General features: G+C 37.1%; 1 protein-coding gene across 1 annotated transcript in view; it reads left to right on the top strand.

The window, feature by feature from the left end:
• The window catches only part of ERICH2 (glutamate rich 2), a 31,713-nt gene extending 19,498 nt beyond the window's left edge, over positions 1–12,215 (top strand). The window contains exons 10-14 of the mRNA XM_067549867.1: positions 863–1,059; positions 4,637–4,694; positions 8,086–8,157; positions 8,677–8,772; positions 10,295–12,215. Coding sequence (XP_067405968.1) covers positions 863–1,059; positions 4,637–4,694; positions 8,086–8,157; positions 8,677–8,772; positions 10,295–10,437 — 566 coding nt within the window. The 3' untranslated portion in view covers positions 10,438–12,215. The remainder of the gene's footprint in view (positions 1–862; positions 1,060–4,636; positions 4,695–8,085; positions 8,158–8,676; positions 8,773–10,294) is intronic.

Raw genomic sequence — 12,215 nt, 5'->3', positions numbered from 1 at the left:
CAGTTAAGCCTCTGTGGACTGTTCCATTGTACTCATGCTAGAAGAGAGCTTTTATCTTTAATAATTATAATAATAACACCCTCCATCCCATGACGTTTCAGACCAAGACAGCAGCTTCTTCCAAATTGCGAGCCAGGCTGTATACTCCTCTTCACTCTTAAATTTATTAATTCTTCATAATACCCAAAAGTGACAAAGGAGGTTGCTTCTTATTTTTATTTTGTTAGGCAAGTCCAAGAAATGCTAATCTGCAGTTTGTGGTATTAGGTATTACTCATACTTGAGATGGCAGCAATTTAAAATACTCAACAAAATGTACTTATGGGAAACCTTTACAAATATAATGAAAAGGAAATTTAAAAAACAACAGTAAATGCACTGTTATGATTGAAAAATTAAATGCAACAAAAGTCAGGAAGTTCAAAGTTATGGTTTCCAAGGCAACTGTTACTTTTTCAAATTTTGCATTGTTTTTCCGTTAAGTAGCTGTTCTTTAGTACTTTGGAATACATTTTTCTGTAATATAACAACTGAAAATAAAATTTTAAAATGGAGTTCCAAGCATAACAAATTACATTCAGCGGGCCTAATTCTTCCCTGAGAGGCGCATCATGCAATTCCTATTTTCTTCAGTGGTAATTGCCCTAGTGTATATGATGGCAGAGTTGATTAATGTAAGCATTAACTTTTTAATGTAAGAAGATAAAAAGAAAATATTTTAATGTATGCAAAAGCACCTTATTAGTGATCATCATTAACTAGTTAATGCTTTTGAATCACTTTGGACACATAAAATGCTCTGTAAGTGTTAAGTATTGTTATTTGTTTTTATTATTGATATAATATTCATTTTGTAATTTAGATGATAAAAAGAAAAATTCCAGAAATGTAGAAAACACAGCAAATAGTGAACTTAGTGCTGAATTTCAGACAAATAGTATTGATAACCATAATATTGATGAGCAGCTGTCGGAAACTACAGATGACGATGAAAGCAGCAGTGAACGTAGTGAAAATGAAGATGGAAAAAGAAATGCACCAATAGAGTTGCTGGGAGAGGTAAATTACACTCCCCCCTTCCCTCCCAAACAGCATGAATAACATGGGCTGTACTCTGCAGCACAGTGGAACCCAGTTCTGCAGCAAACACCTCATAATTGTGCCAAATTCTGCATCAGTGTTGGTTTATTGTATCACCCACATGCAAATACACTTGTGACCATGTTTCAAAGTTGAAAATATTCATTGATGCACAATTAATCAATGACTTTTCAGCAATGATTATTTTTTATAGATTTTGTTGTTCTTCTCTAGATGACCCAACTCTGTGGGGTTCAGTGGTTACAATGTTGTCTGGGTGGCCCAGCTCCAAAATCTCCTTTCCCTTCTTCATGCATAGCATCAAAAGTGGGGAGCTTGTAGTCAGAGTCGGTGGTTCATCTGAGTACCACAGGCCTCAGCTGCTGTTCTGTTCTCTAGGCAGTCTAGCTGCCCAGCTTGCACTTCTGGTTTTCCCCCTGCTCCCTAGCTCTGACTCCCTGAACCTCTCCTGTGTTTTCTATAGAATAGTGATGCACTATTATCAATTAATTCCCCCTTGTGGATAAAGGTGCAGAGCAAGAGGCAGCTTCAGGTAAGTCCCAGCAGGGCAGAATGACGAACCCAAAATGCTAGTCATCTGACTACAGCAAAATAACAAACTCTGCATCAAAAATACTGAATTCTATGGTATCTTGGAAAAAGCCCACAACTGCAAAATCACTGAATCCATGGGGCCTTGAATGAGATGACTGGAGCCATTCACATCTCTCTGAATTGTTGGTTTCATACTTGCAGACTCAGATGGCCACTGTTCACACTTGGCTTACGTTTTTTTAGCTTTGAATAACCATAAGGGCTAGAAACTTAATTTTTTTAATTGAATTCTGTACCACAGTTGTGTAGCAGGGGTCAATTCTGTGGTAAGTTCTGCAGTTGTGGAATACTTGGGGCTATGATGAGAGTAACTGGTGCTGTAATGGTAAATACTCTGATGAAAACTAGTTTTTTATGCATGGATTATGAAAACAAAATCTCTGCTGCCATTTAAAAATAATTTAAAAAAATATTCCTATATAAAAGATGTCTGTATTTAGATGTTTGAAGAGGGAAAATAGTTCAGTCTGCTTTGTATGATGTCTTCTGTTCTAAGCACTACAAGAGATCCTAAGTGCTCACTGTGAAGTATTTAACACTGTGACAAAGCTCTTCCTCTACCAAGGTGGGTCCAGCGTTTCCTTCTAGCAGTAGGTCAGGGAACTGCTTCACCTCTTAGTGTTCTTCCACCCTCTAGTTGTGGGGGAGGGTAATACAGCCTCTCTAAGATGGCCACTCTGTGCTGGTCCCAGTCCTGTCTCTGGTTCTCAGTGGCTGATGCATAAGGAAATGCATAAGCATATGCTTTAGTACTTTGCTGCATTGGGGCATTTGACAGCAGCACTAAGCATCTCATGCTTTGTTTCAGAAATAAAGAGGACTGTATGTTGAGCAAACACAACTAATTACCTGAAAAAACATACCAACTGCCACTTCCCAAACATTTTGATATTCAAGTCTAGGTAACAGGAAGAAAAAAAATGAAACTCTTCTTCATATACACTGTGTACTCCATATGAGTATTGTGACAGGGTCAGACTAGATGACTACCAACCAGTGCTAGAAAGCCAATATATCAGCTCCAGGCTCAGCAAGTCCCTTTTCCCCTGGTAGCTGAGCAGGGGTTACTCCAGGTTAATTAACACACCTGAAGCCAATCAAGGCCCGGCCCAGGACTTGTTTAAAACCTCCCCTCTGGAGAAAGGTTGTGGCTGGTTGAGAGTGAGGTGAGCTACAAGAGTGTGTGAGAGCAGGCAAGACACTGTCAAAAACCAGAAGGGTTTAGGAGTAGGAGAAGGAGAAGGAGAAGAATGCTGGCAGAAGAGAGCCGTGCAAGTACAAAGACTGGGGGAGGAAAAAATCCTGCCTGAAGAGGGCAAAGGACCTTTGGCAGGCCTGGAGGCCTAAGGGAAAAGACTGCCAGAAGGGGAAGATAGAACTGGACATTTGGTTCGGCACTACCACGCCGTAGGGCTACCAGCCATAGGGCTGTCGGAGGTCAAGAGCCTTCCCTGGCAAGGAGGCCAGGAAGGGCCCCTGTCCGAGCAGGGTATGGACATTAAGTCAAGGATTCTGTGCTGTAGGAGAGACATGGGCAAAACTCAGAAAAGTGTAGGGGGAATTTTCATGGCATTTTCCACCGTAAATAAGTATGTAAAAGCAAAATCTTTTTAGAAGGAGAATGAAAGATTCATAAGCCACAAATACTTAGAACCTACAATGTAAATTATCTCTTTACATGGAAAAGACAGAAAGTTGGCAATGAAAGATGAAAAGAAACCTTTAACAGAACTTTTATTGTGGCAGGTTGACTACATCTGCTGACAAAGAAACATCAAGGTCTAGGCTCTGCCAATTATGAACATAGCTCTGAGAATGTAAAGGGAGCTATCGAATTGACTTCAAATGAGAGAATAGTATTAATATTCATTATTAAAACAACAGCCAGCAGTTACCCCACAGTGCTGTCCGAGATACTCCATTTTCTAAGGAGAGAAAATGATCATACCTCATAACTTTTGGCTGATGTTGATTTTTGGTTTTTTTAATGGTAACCATTGTATGTATCATGTTTCTTATGTGGTAATTAGTTTTTAACATCCTGTCATTAATTATATAAGTAGATTGTTATACTGCTTTTTAATCATTGTCTCACTGTTCTGATAATGCCATCTCAAATATACATTAAAGGGTCTGTTTTGGATTTCCATTTGTTATTTTAGTATTGCTGCTTTTAGGTCATTGAGGTATTTGTGGATCTCTTTGGGTTTGTGGGTTTTTTTGTTTTTTGTTTTTATAGCAGCAAATGATAGATAGTATGTTTGAGATCCAAGACTGCTTAATCTGATACCAAAAGTAAACTGCTGACCCAACAGGTGTTGTCAGGGCTTGATTCAAGTACCTTGTTCACACTGTGCCATACTGACAGTGAAGCCTTATGTATTTGACAGGAGTAAACAACACATCTCAAGGCTATTTATTTTACCTTTATTATATGAGCACAGGCGTTACTTAAGATACCGGTTAGATTTTCCTGTTGTGTGTGTGTAAAAAAAAAAAAAAAAAAAAAAAAAAAAGTTCTCACATTAAATTTAAGCCCCAGTCCCACAGACACTTGAGTGTGCATGACTTTACTCATATGAGTAGTTCCACTGGAGTCAGACTACTCATTTGTAAAGCAACTAAGTGTTTCCAGAGTAACGTGGCTGTGCGCTCAGAGTAACACAATGACACAAAAATAAAATTCTCAATTCTAAGATGTAGTAGCTAAAATAGAGCTTGTAGAAATCATGGTGGGAGTAGCAGTTGTCCACTGTCCCCTGGTGGATCTACTTAGAACAATAGAACAATTCTGCAGTTTTTAACTGTTGGGAAAATTGTTCAAAGTTCTCATTAAAGTATTTTTATATAAAAGCCAACCAAACTTGGAACTAATTCTCAAAGTGTGAACATCAACAGTTCTCTGTATTAACTTTCATGCTAAACCATATTGTTCTTTTAGTTCCTGAAAGCAATTATGGATCAAGACTACAGTCTTGCAAGAAAACTTTGTCAGATGAGTAAGTTATCTCTCTTTCTCTCTCTTTTTTTTTACATTTCATCTGTTTCATTTTATTATTTCTCCTCATGTCCATTTTCTTAGTTGCTGATAGATAAATTTCTTAATTGCTTAAGTGGCTTTCATTTTGGATTTGGCTTACATAAACTTGCTCTGTTTTTAGTAACATGTGCCAGCTTCCTCCATGGAAGATAATTCTTCTTCTCCATGGAGGAGAGACTTCCAATGAAACCTCGCAGCATCGCTACCCAGCTGCATCCTCGGCCTACCCATGAAATTGTAATCTTGTAAAATTCCCACAGGGGGATTTCCACATGGTTGGAATGAAGGAAGGAAGGAACAAGCTGTGGAGGTGGCACTCTCCCTTCCACCTGGATCTGTAGCTGCAAGCTTGTGAAAGCTGTCTGAAGTATAGAAACCATTATACCATATGGAAACACGGTAGCATTGTTCATATAAGGATTGCAAAGGTTTTTTTTCTAAGAATTAATTAATTCTGCCACAGAGCATCCCTATGAAGAAGACAGGTAGTGCTGTTTTAGAGATGAGTAAACTGATTCACAGAGAGGTTAAATGCCTTGCTTGAAAACACGCTGAGTCAGTGCCAGAGCCATTTATATAACCTTGATTTCCAGTTCCATGTTTTATCTACTAGCCAGACCATACACTTCTCTAACCGAAATGGAGAAGATAGCATTGCAACTTGCTGCAGACCAAATGGTGTGAAATTTTAGGTAACTAAATCTAGTATAGCCAAGACCAGTAATAAATGAACAATAGTGAAATTCTGACACCACAGCTGACAGTTACTTAAAAGTCAAGTAATTGAGGGAAAGGTTGGGTTTTTTTGTTAATACCCATTTAACTTCAATATTTAATGCACATTTGGGAGAAAGGATGTCTTTGTTAAAGATTCAGGCACCCCCTCCTGCTTTGACTGAGATGTCAGATCTAATAAAATTATCACCAAGACACACATCATCCTTCTTCCCCTAAAATATTGCAGTAGAATATAAAAAAACCCCCACCAAATAGCGTCCATCAGGTGGGTTTTTTTACTCCATCAAAAAGAACAAAAAGCGGCACAAGCCCAGTTTATTTTCTTTGTAGGTCATCTTTAAGACAAATTTTATTGTACTCTAAATGCCTTATGTCTCCATCTATGGCGTGGTTGTTGTTTTAAGCTTGCTTGGACCTATTCAGACTGCATTCTGGGACATCCTCAGAATTTATAGGTTATAATTAGACAGTTCTTCAACAAAAACATATTTGAATGCATGTTTCTAGTTTGGTTTTAGACCATTACATAATACTGAGACGGTATTGGTTCATAATGTCAGTGATTTCTTATGAAACGCTGATAGTTGGTGATAAGATGGTGTCTTCTGCACTTGTTGATTTTGGCATTACAACCTATTTCAGTGTAGTTGTAACACTATTGTCTTCAAACTCTTTCAGATTTGTTAAGTAGAACTATTTATTTTGGGGTCACCTCTTAACTATCCATTTACAATTAGATTATATACCCTTATGGCTTCAAATTCTTTCATATGTGCTCCATCAAGGCTTGCACAGAACACTTTGTTTTTACCTTTTTTCTAATCTGTACATATCCTGATCTGTAAAAGGGGTCAAAGTTTCTCCATCTACCAAGATGATCTGATATTCTTCTGCCACTTCTGAGCCTTTGCTTGTCTAACTGAGGTGTAGAAATGTCCAACAACCTACAGCCAGTGAAACAAAACAATAGCTTATGGGGTACTATCATTAGTTTCACTCTCCATATTTTATTCTGTCTTACAGCATCTTTCTTACATGGCTTTTGTCCCATTGGTAGAATTTTAGGGATCCAAATGGATGACACTTTGGCATTTGAATTGTGTTTTTGTGCTCTAGTAAAATCTGTCTCCTACATTAGAAACTGTACTAGAATCCCTATCACTCCTTTGATGTTTCTCATGTCCATGTTTAAATCTTTTGTTTCATTCCATTTAGGACACTGTAATGTACTTTTTTCTGGTCCACAAACTGTCAGAGCTGGTACAAAATAATGTTGCTAGTAATTTTACTAGCACCAGAAAAAACAACACATTAACTGGAATTCTAGCTCCGTAGAATGGTTTTCAGTTAAATTCCATATTAATTTTAGCATACTCCCATAACATCTTTTAGAATACTGGTTTGAACCATCTGTCTGATTTGGTCACCCACTGCTCTTACCCCTACCCCCAAATCCCCCAAACTAAGGTAATCAGGTTAACTTATCTCGGAGTAACTAAAAATTCCACGCTAGATGTATGTTGTTGTTTTCAAAAATTTACCACCTTCTCTGTAGAGCACTGTGGCCAGAGATATCACATACCGTCAATGTTTCACTTTTTATAGCATAACTGAAAATTTGCTTAGTTCCTTTACTTCTACTGATTGAACTTGGTACTGTATTACATTATTTTGCATCTTCAGTAAAGTGCTTGAATGTTTTCCGATGATATAGTGCTAAATATAACTAACTTGAAAATGGTATGGCCTTTGACTGCATCACTTAAGTAATAATCATTTTGTGTGTTTACTTATTTATTTTTAAATTGTGAGTGAATTTAGTGCCCAGAAAAGTAAGCGGCTAACAGTAGTGATATGACTGTATGTGGTATAGTATGGCAAAGCAAACAGCGCTCAGTAAATAAACCTTTCCTGTAGTTACAGTGCAGTAACTGTGTATATGTGGTTCCAGATTAGATTTCACTAATTATTCACTAATTAGGTTTTATAAATATTTTTTTCCTCATGGCATCACTACAGGGCACACTTTAAGGTATCCAAACAACATTAACATCTGACGAAGTGGGTTACAGCCCAAGAAAGCTTATGCCTTCAGAAATTAAATTTGTTAGTCTTTAAAGTGCTACAGGAATCTCGTTGTTTTAACATTAACTTAGCATCTTCATGCCTGAACATGTTTGGGGTTTTTTTGTGTTTAACCCTATATCTGAAATCCTGGGGTTTGTTATGCTTGTTTCTTGTATAATTCATACATTTTTGTAAGATATGTATTTACTGATATGTAAATCAGTACTGATATGTACTCTCAACCTTAACTCTAGCTTAATATAGTATTTTGTGTAGAAATATTAATACAAATAACTGAGAAATCATTGTTTGCATTTTAAGTCTCTGAAATCAAAATTATGCCACTATTTGACAGTATACATTTTAACAATATGCCTTGAAATTTTTCAAATATTAACATATATCTCTGATTAAAAATGTGGATATACAGTTTCTTTTAGATATATTTTCCATTTTGTGAACTATAATTGGCAGTCTGACTACAAGTTGACAGTTGCTATTGTCACCATATAGAATTATTAACATACCCTGTTGTCAAATTTCAGTTCTAATCTATGAACCAGAAAATACTGAGGCTAAGCAGTTTCTTCCACTTCTTGAAGAAAAGTTGCTGTTAGGTAAGTTTGAGAACAGTAATTATTATATGTTGTTGTAGAAGCGTTCATGCTTTTCATGAGTAACCCCCATATTTGGGATTGTTGTAGCTACATGGACCCTATTTTATTTTTAAAAGCTATAGAGGGAGAAATATTTTTACCACTTTTGTGTTTAAAGTGTCTTAAGTGTGATGCATTACACAATAAAATCACATGTAAGCAAACATTTCCTAATTGTCAATGTTAAATTTCAAGCATTAATATTGTCTTTCAGTATATTAATGCAATCCTTACCATAGATATTTGAGTTGGCTTCATAGAATCATAGAATATAAGGGCTGGAAGGGACCTCAGGAGGTCATCTAGTCCAACCCACTGCTCAAAGCAGGACCAGCTCCAGTTAAATCATCCCAGCTAGGGCTTTATCAAGCCAGGCCTTAAAGACTGCTAAGGATGGAGATTCCCCCACCTCCCTTGGTAACCCATTCCAGTGCTTCACTGTCCTCCTAGTGAAAAAGGTTTTCCTAATATCCAACCTAGACTTCCCCCTCTGCAACTTGAGACCATTGGTCCTAGTTCTGTCATCTGCCACCACCGAGAACAGCCTAACTCCATCTTCCCTGGAACCCCCTTCAGGTAAGTGAAGGCTGCTATCAAATCCCCCCTCACTCTTCTCTCCTTCCCCACTCACTCTTCTTCTGACTTAAACAGAAAGTAATGTCTGTGAATCACATTTCATCACAAAATGCATACTAGACTGAAAAATGGTAACCCCAATGAACAAAACCCTCTGTCAAGGGCTGGAAGAATACTGAAGAACTTGGAGGAAAAAAGTTGCAGAGATGGCTTTAACCTATCTTCATACTACCCCAGTCCTGATTCATCTATGCATTGTGGCAGCCCCCCAATGTTAGTTTGAGTGGCCTGAAAGCAGCTGTAACTCACACCAGATACCAGTGATCCCAGCGGGCTAATATAACACCCTGAGATTGTCTGGGGCATCCTTAGAACCCAGATGATCTCACACTGTTGTATTAGCCCCTTGGGACCACTGGCATCTGGTGTGAGTTACAGCTGCCTTTAGGCCACTGAAACTAATGTTGAGAAAGCTGGCACAAATACCCTTTCCCCCTGCTATAACTCCTGTGCAGGCTTCAGGAAAATGGAGTGGCATAGGAGTTGCTATGCTGGCTCTTCTTCTCTGGAGGATCCCCCTACACTGGAGTTATCAGCCTGTGGCCAGTTACACCAGTTTTAACTATTTTGTGCCAATATTGAGAGCAAAGTTTATTATTATAATATGAGAGAAGAGTATTTTTAAAATAGGGATACTGTGGCTAAGAACCTAAAATATGAATAGCATGTATTCATTTTTTTTCTTTACTTTTAAAATTGGTTTTGAAATGGAAAATTTTTCAGTTAGGTTCCATGTTCCTATAGCGGTACAGCTTGGAGACTCTCTTGTCTTCCCTGCAGAGGAGATAAATTTCAGCAGAATCATTTTTATGATTTAACCAGCTCTTGCTCTTCCAACTCTGTACCAATCCTGTAAATACAAATGTGAGTAATGTTACTCACATGAGAAGTCCCATTCACCTTCACATTGTCTAAAAGCTGCCTATTTTACAAAATAATATTTTGGAAAAGTCAGTAAAATGGGTGTTGACTATATAGTCAAAGAATAGTAGTAACTGACAAAAATAGGGCTCCTATCACTATATGACAGTTGCTGAAAGTTTCCAAAAACCTGCACATCTCAAACAAGATGAATATTTGGAATATTTGCAAATATATGGACTGTTTGTTAAATTCTCAGGAAAAACACATACAACCACTGCATAATTTTCTTCCTGTACTACAAAGGGGAAATTGTTTGTTTAGCTATTTCATTGAAATTAGAAAGCACTAATAGCAAGCAAAACAATTGTATTAATCCCCTTCAATACAAAGCAAAATTATTTTAGAATACAGTTATTTTCTTCAGAAAAATACCACAAAACACCATCTACATCCTATGTATTTGGAATATATAATTTTGAGTTTATTTGGAATATAATACCAAATATTATATATTTATCATATTCCTGAAATAATCAGTATTTTACTAACCAAAACTTAAGACTTACTAAAATTTATATCTTGTACATTTATATGTTAGAAAGTACACAGAATTTTGGTGATGAAGAAGGTGAAGAAACAGATGAAGGAAGCAGTGAGGACAGTGAAGAGGATACTAGCAGTTCGGATAGCAGTGGTGATGAAAGAGAAGAAAGTTCTGATGATTCTGATGAAAATGTATAGACGTTTGGTAATTTTTCTATACTGCCTATAGACTGATGATTTTAATTCTTCTGTACAATCTCTTTTTAAACACCATATTAAAATGCACTGTTTAGTCATTATAATTTTTCTCTTAAACTGCTGGACTCTTTTGCATATATACTGCCTTCCCACTCATTCAGAGCCCACCAGACGGACCTTGTTCCATAACATAGTTGATGCTATAGACAGAATTGATCTTGTTAGACGTAACTCCTAAAATATTTTCCTGTTGGAGCAATCAGGCAGATGAAAAGCTATGGTGCATGTTGTCAGTTGAGCAAAGACATTAATTGTTGTTGAGGAATTTTGTGCTTTCCAAATTCATTGACATCAGTTCAGCAGGACAATAAATCTTCCTAAATGATTGTGTGAAATCATCTGTTTTGCACAATGCTGGTAAAGCTCTGAATGGGAGAAAATGCTTCTAAAATATAAATATAAAGATAAATATACAGCTTCTTGGAAGAAATCAAACATACAACTTCTCAAACAAATCTTCTGTGTTACAAAATGTTGTCATTAAACCATCTTTTTGGAAATTAAAGTGAGGTTGGAAATACCTGCAAAAATTCTGTTCACACAACCTGTCTCCTTTCACCCCACCTCCTTCCTTTCCCCCACAATTTAATTTAGGCTATGCCTACACTACAGGTTATGTCAGCAGAACTTACATCACTCAAGGTGTGAATAAACTGGCTCCTGAGCAAAATGAGTTACACCGACATTAGTGCCTGTTTGGACAGCACTACATCGGCAGGAGAGCTTCTCCAGACAACATAGCTTCTGCCACTTGTGGAGGTGGCTTTATTATGCCAACAGGAGAGCGCTCCCATTGGCATAAAGAATTTTCACCAGGTGTGCTGCAGTGAGGCAGCTGCAGCTGTGCCGCTGCAGTGCTGTACTCATAGACATGCCCTTAAATAATTACAGTAGACCTGACATAAGTGGGTGCAATTTCAGTGGATGTATATTGGCCAGATTTGGAGACAAAACTTACATTACTGTTTAGAATTTAGCAAGCATAAAGTTAATCAGAAAACGTATGTGAGTGGTAAAGTAGAGTAACTTGTACCAATTAGGCATTCAGTGGGTGTGCGAAGTGAGGATAATGTATACATTCAAGTGGCATGGAATGCAGAAGAAGAAGCAGTGGACAGTATGGTGTGAAAAGATGCTTCCAGGACTTGTACTGAACATTATTAAGTTCTCTGTCATCTAACCATGAAAACCATTCATCTTTTTTAATGCAGCACTCAGGCGTACAGAAGACATGTCACAGTAATCATGTAATCATCTTTTGTTTCATGCACCAGTACATTTAAGTTGTGTTGTTTTTCACTACTAAAATTTGAGGAACCCTTGTTAATGTCAGTAGCAATATGACATTATGGTTCGTGTTGTAGCTCCTAATTGTTACTTGCTTTCTCTTCAGTGTAACAAACCTGCGTTGGTTGATAAAGTTATTAAATATTATAGAATAAATGTTTTGCTTGTTTATTTTGGTACAAATGTTCAAATAATTATGGGAGCATCACCTCTTATTAGTAAAATCTGATAAGTGATAGAAATTAATTGGGTAAGAAACTTGACCAGCGTGTCGATAGGTATGCATACATAATATCTGTTACTGTTGGTGTCTTGCTTATTCATGAGCAGTTTTTTTTTTAGTAAGTTATTTTTCTTCAGCATTTCATTATGAAAATGTGTTTTGGCAAACAAGAAGATACTTGTCAAAGATTTTTAATTCTTGTTTATAA

Source organism: Emydura macquarii, unplaced genomic scaffold, assembly GCF_026122565.2.
Source record: "Emydura macquarii macquarii isolate MOO-44397 ecotype Brisbane River unplaced genomic scaffold, CSIRO-AGI_Emac_v2 contig_1253, whole genome shotgun sequence".
Classification (NCBI taxonomy): Eukaryota; Metazoa; Chordata; order Testudines; family Chelidae; genus Emydura; species Emydura macquarii.
Note: the sequence above shows the minus strand (reverse complement) of the source record. Positions and strands in the feature narration are given on the sequence as shown.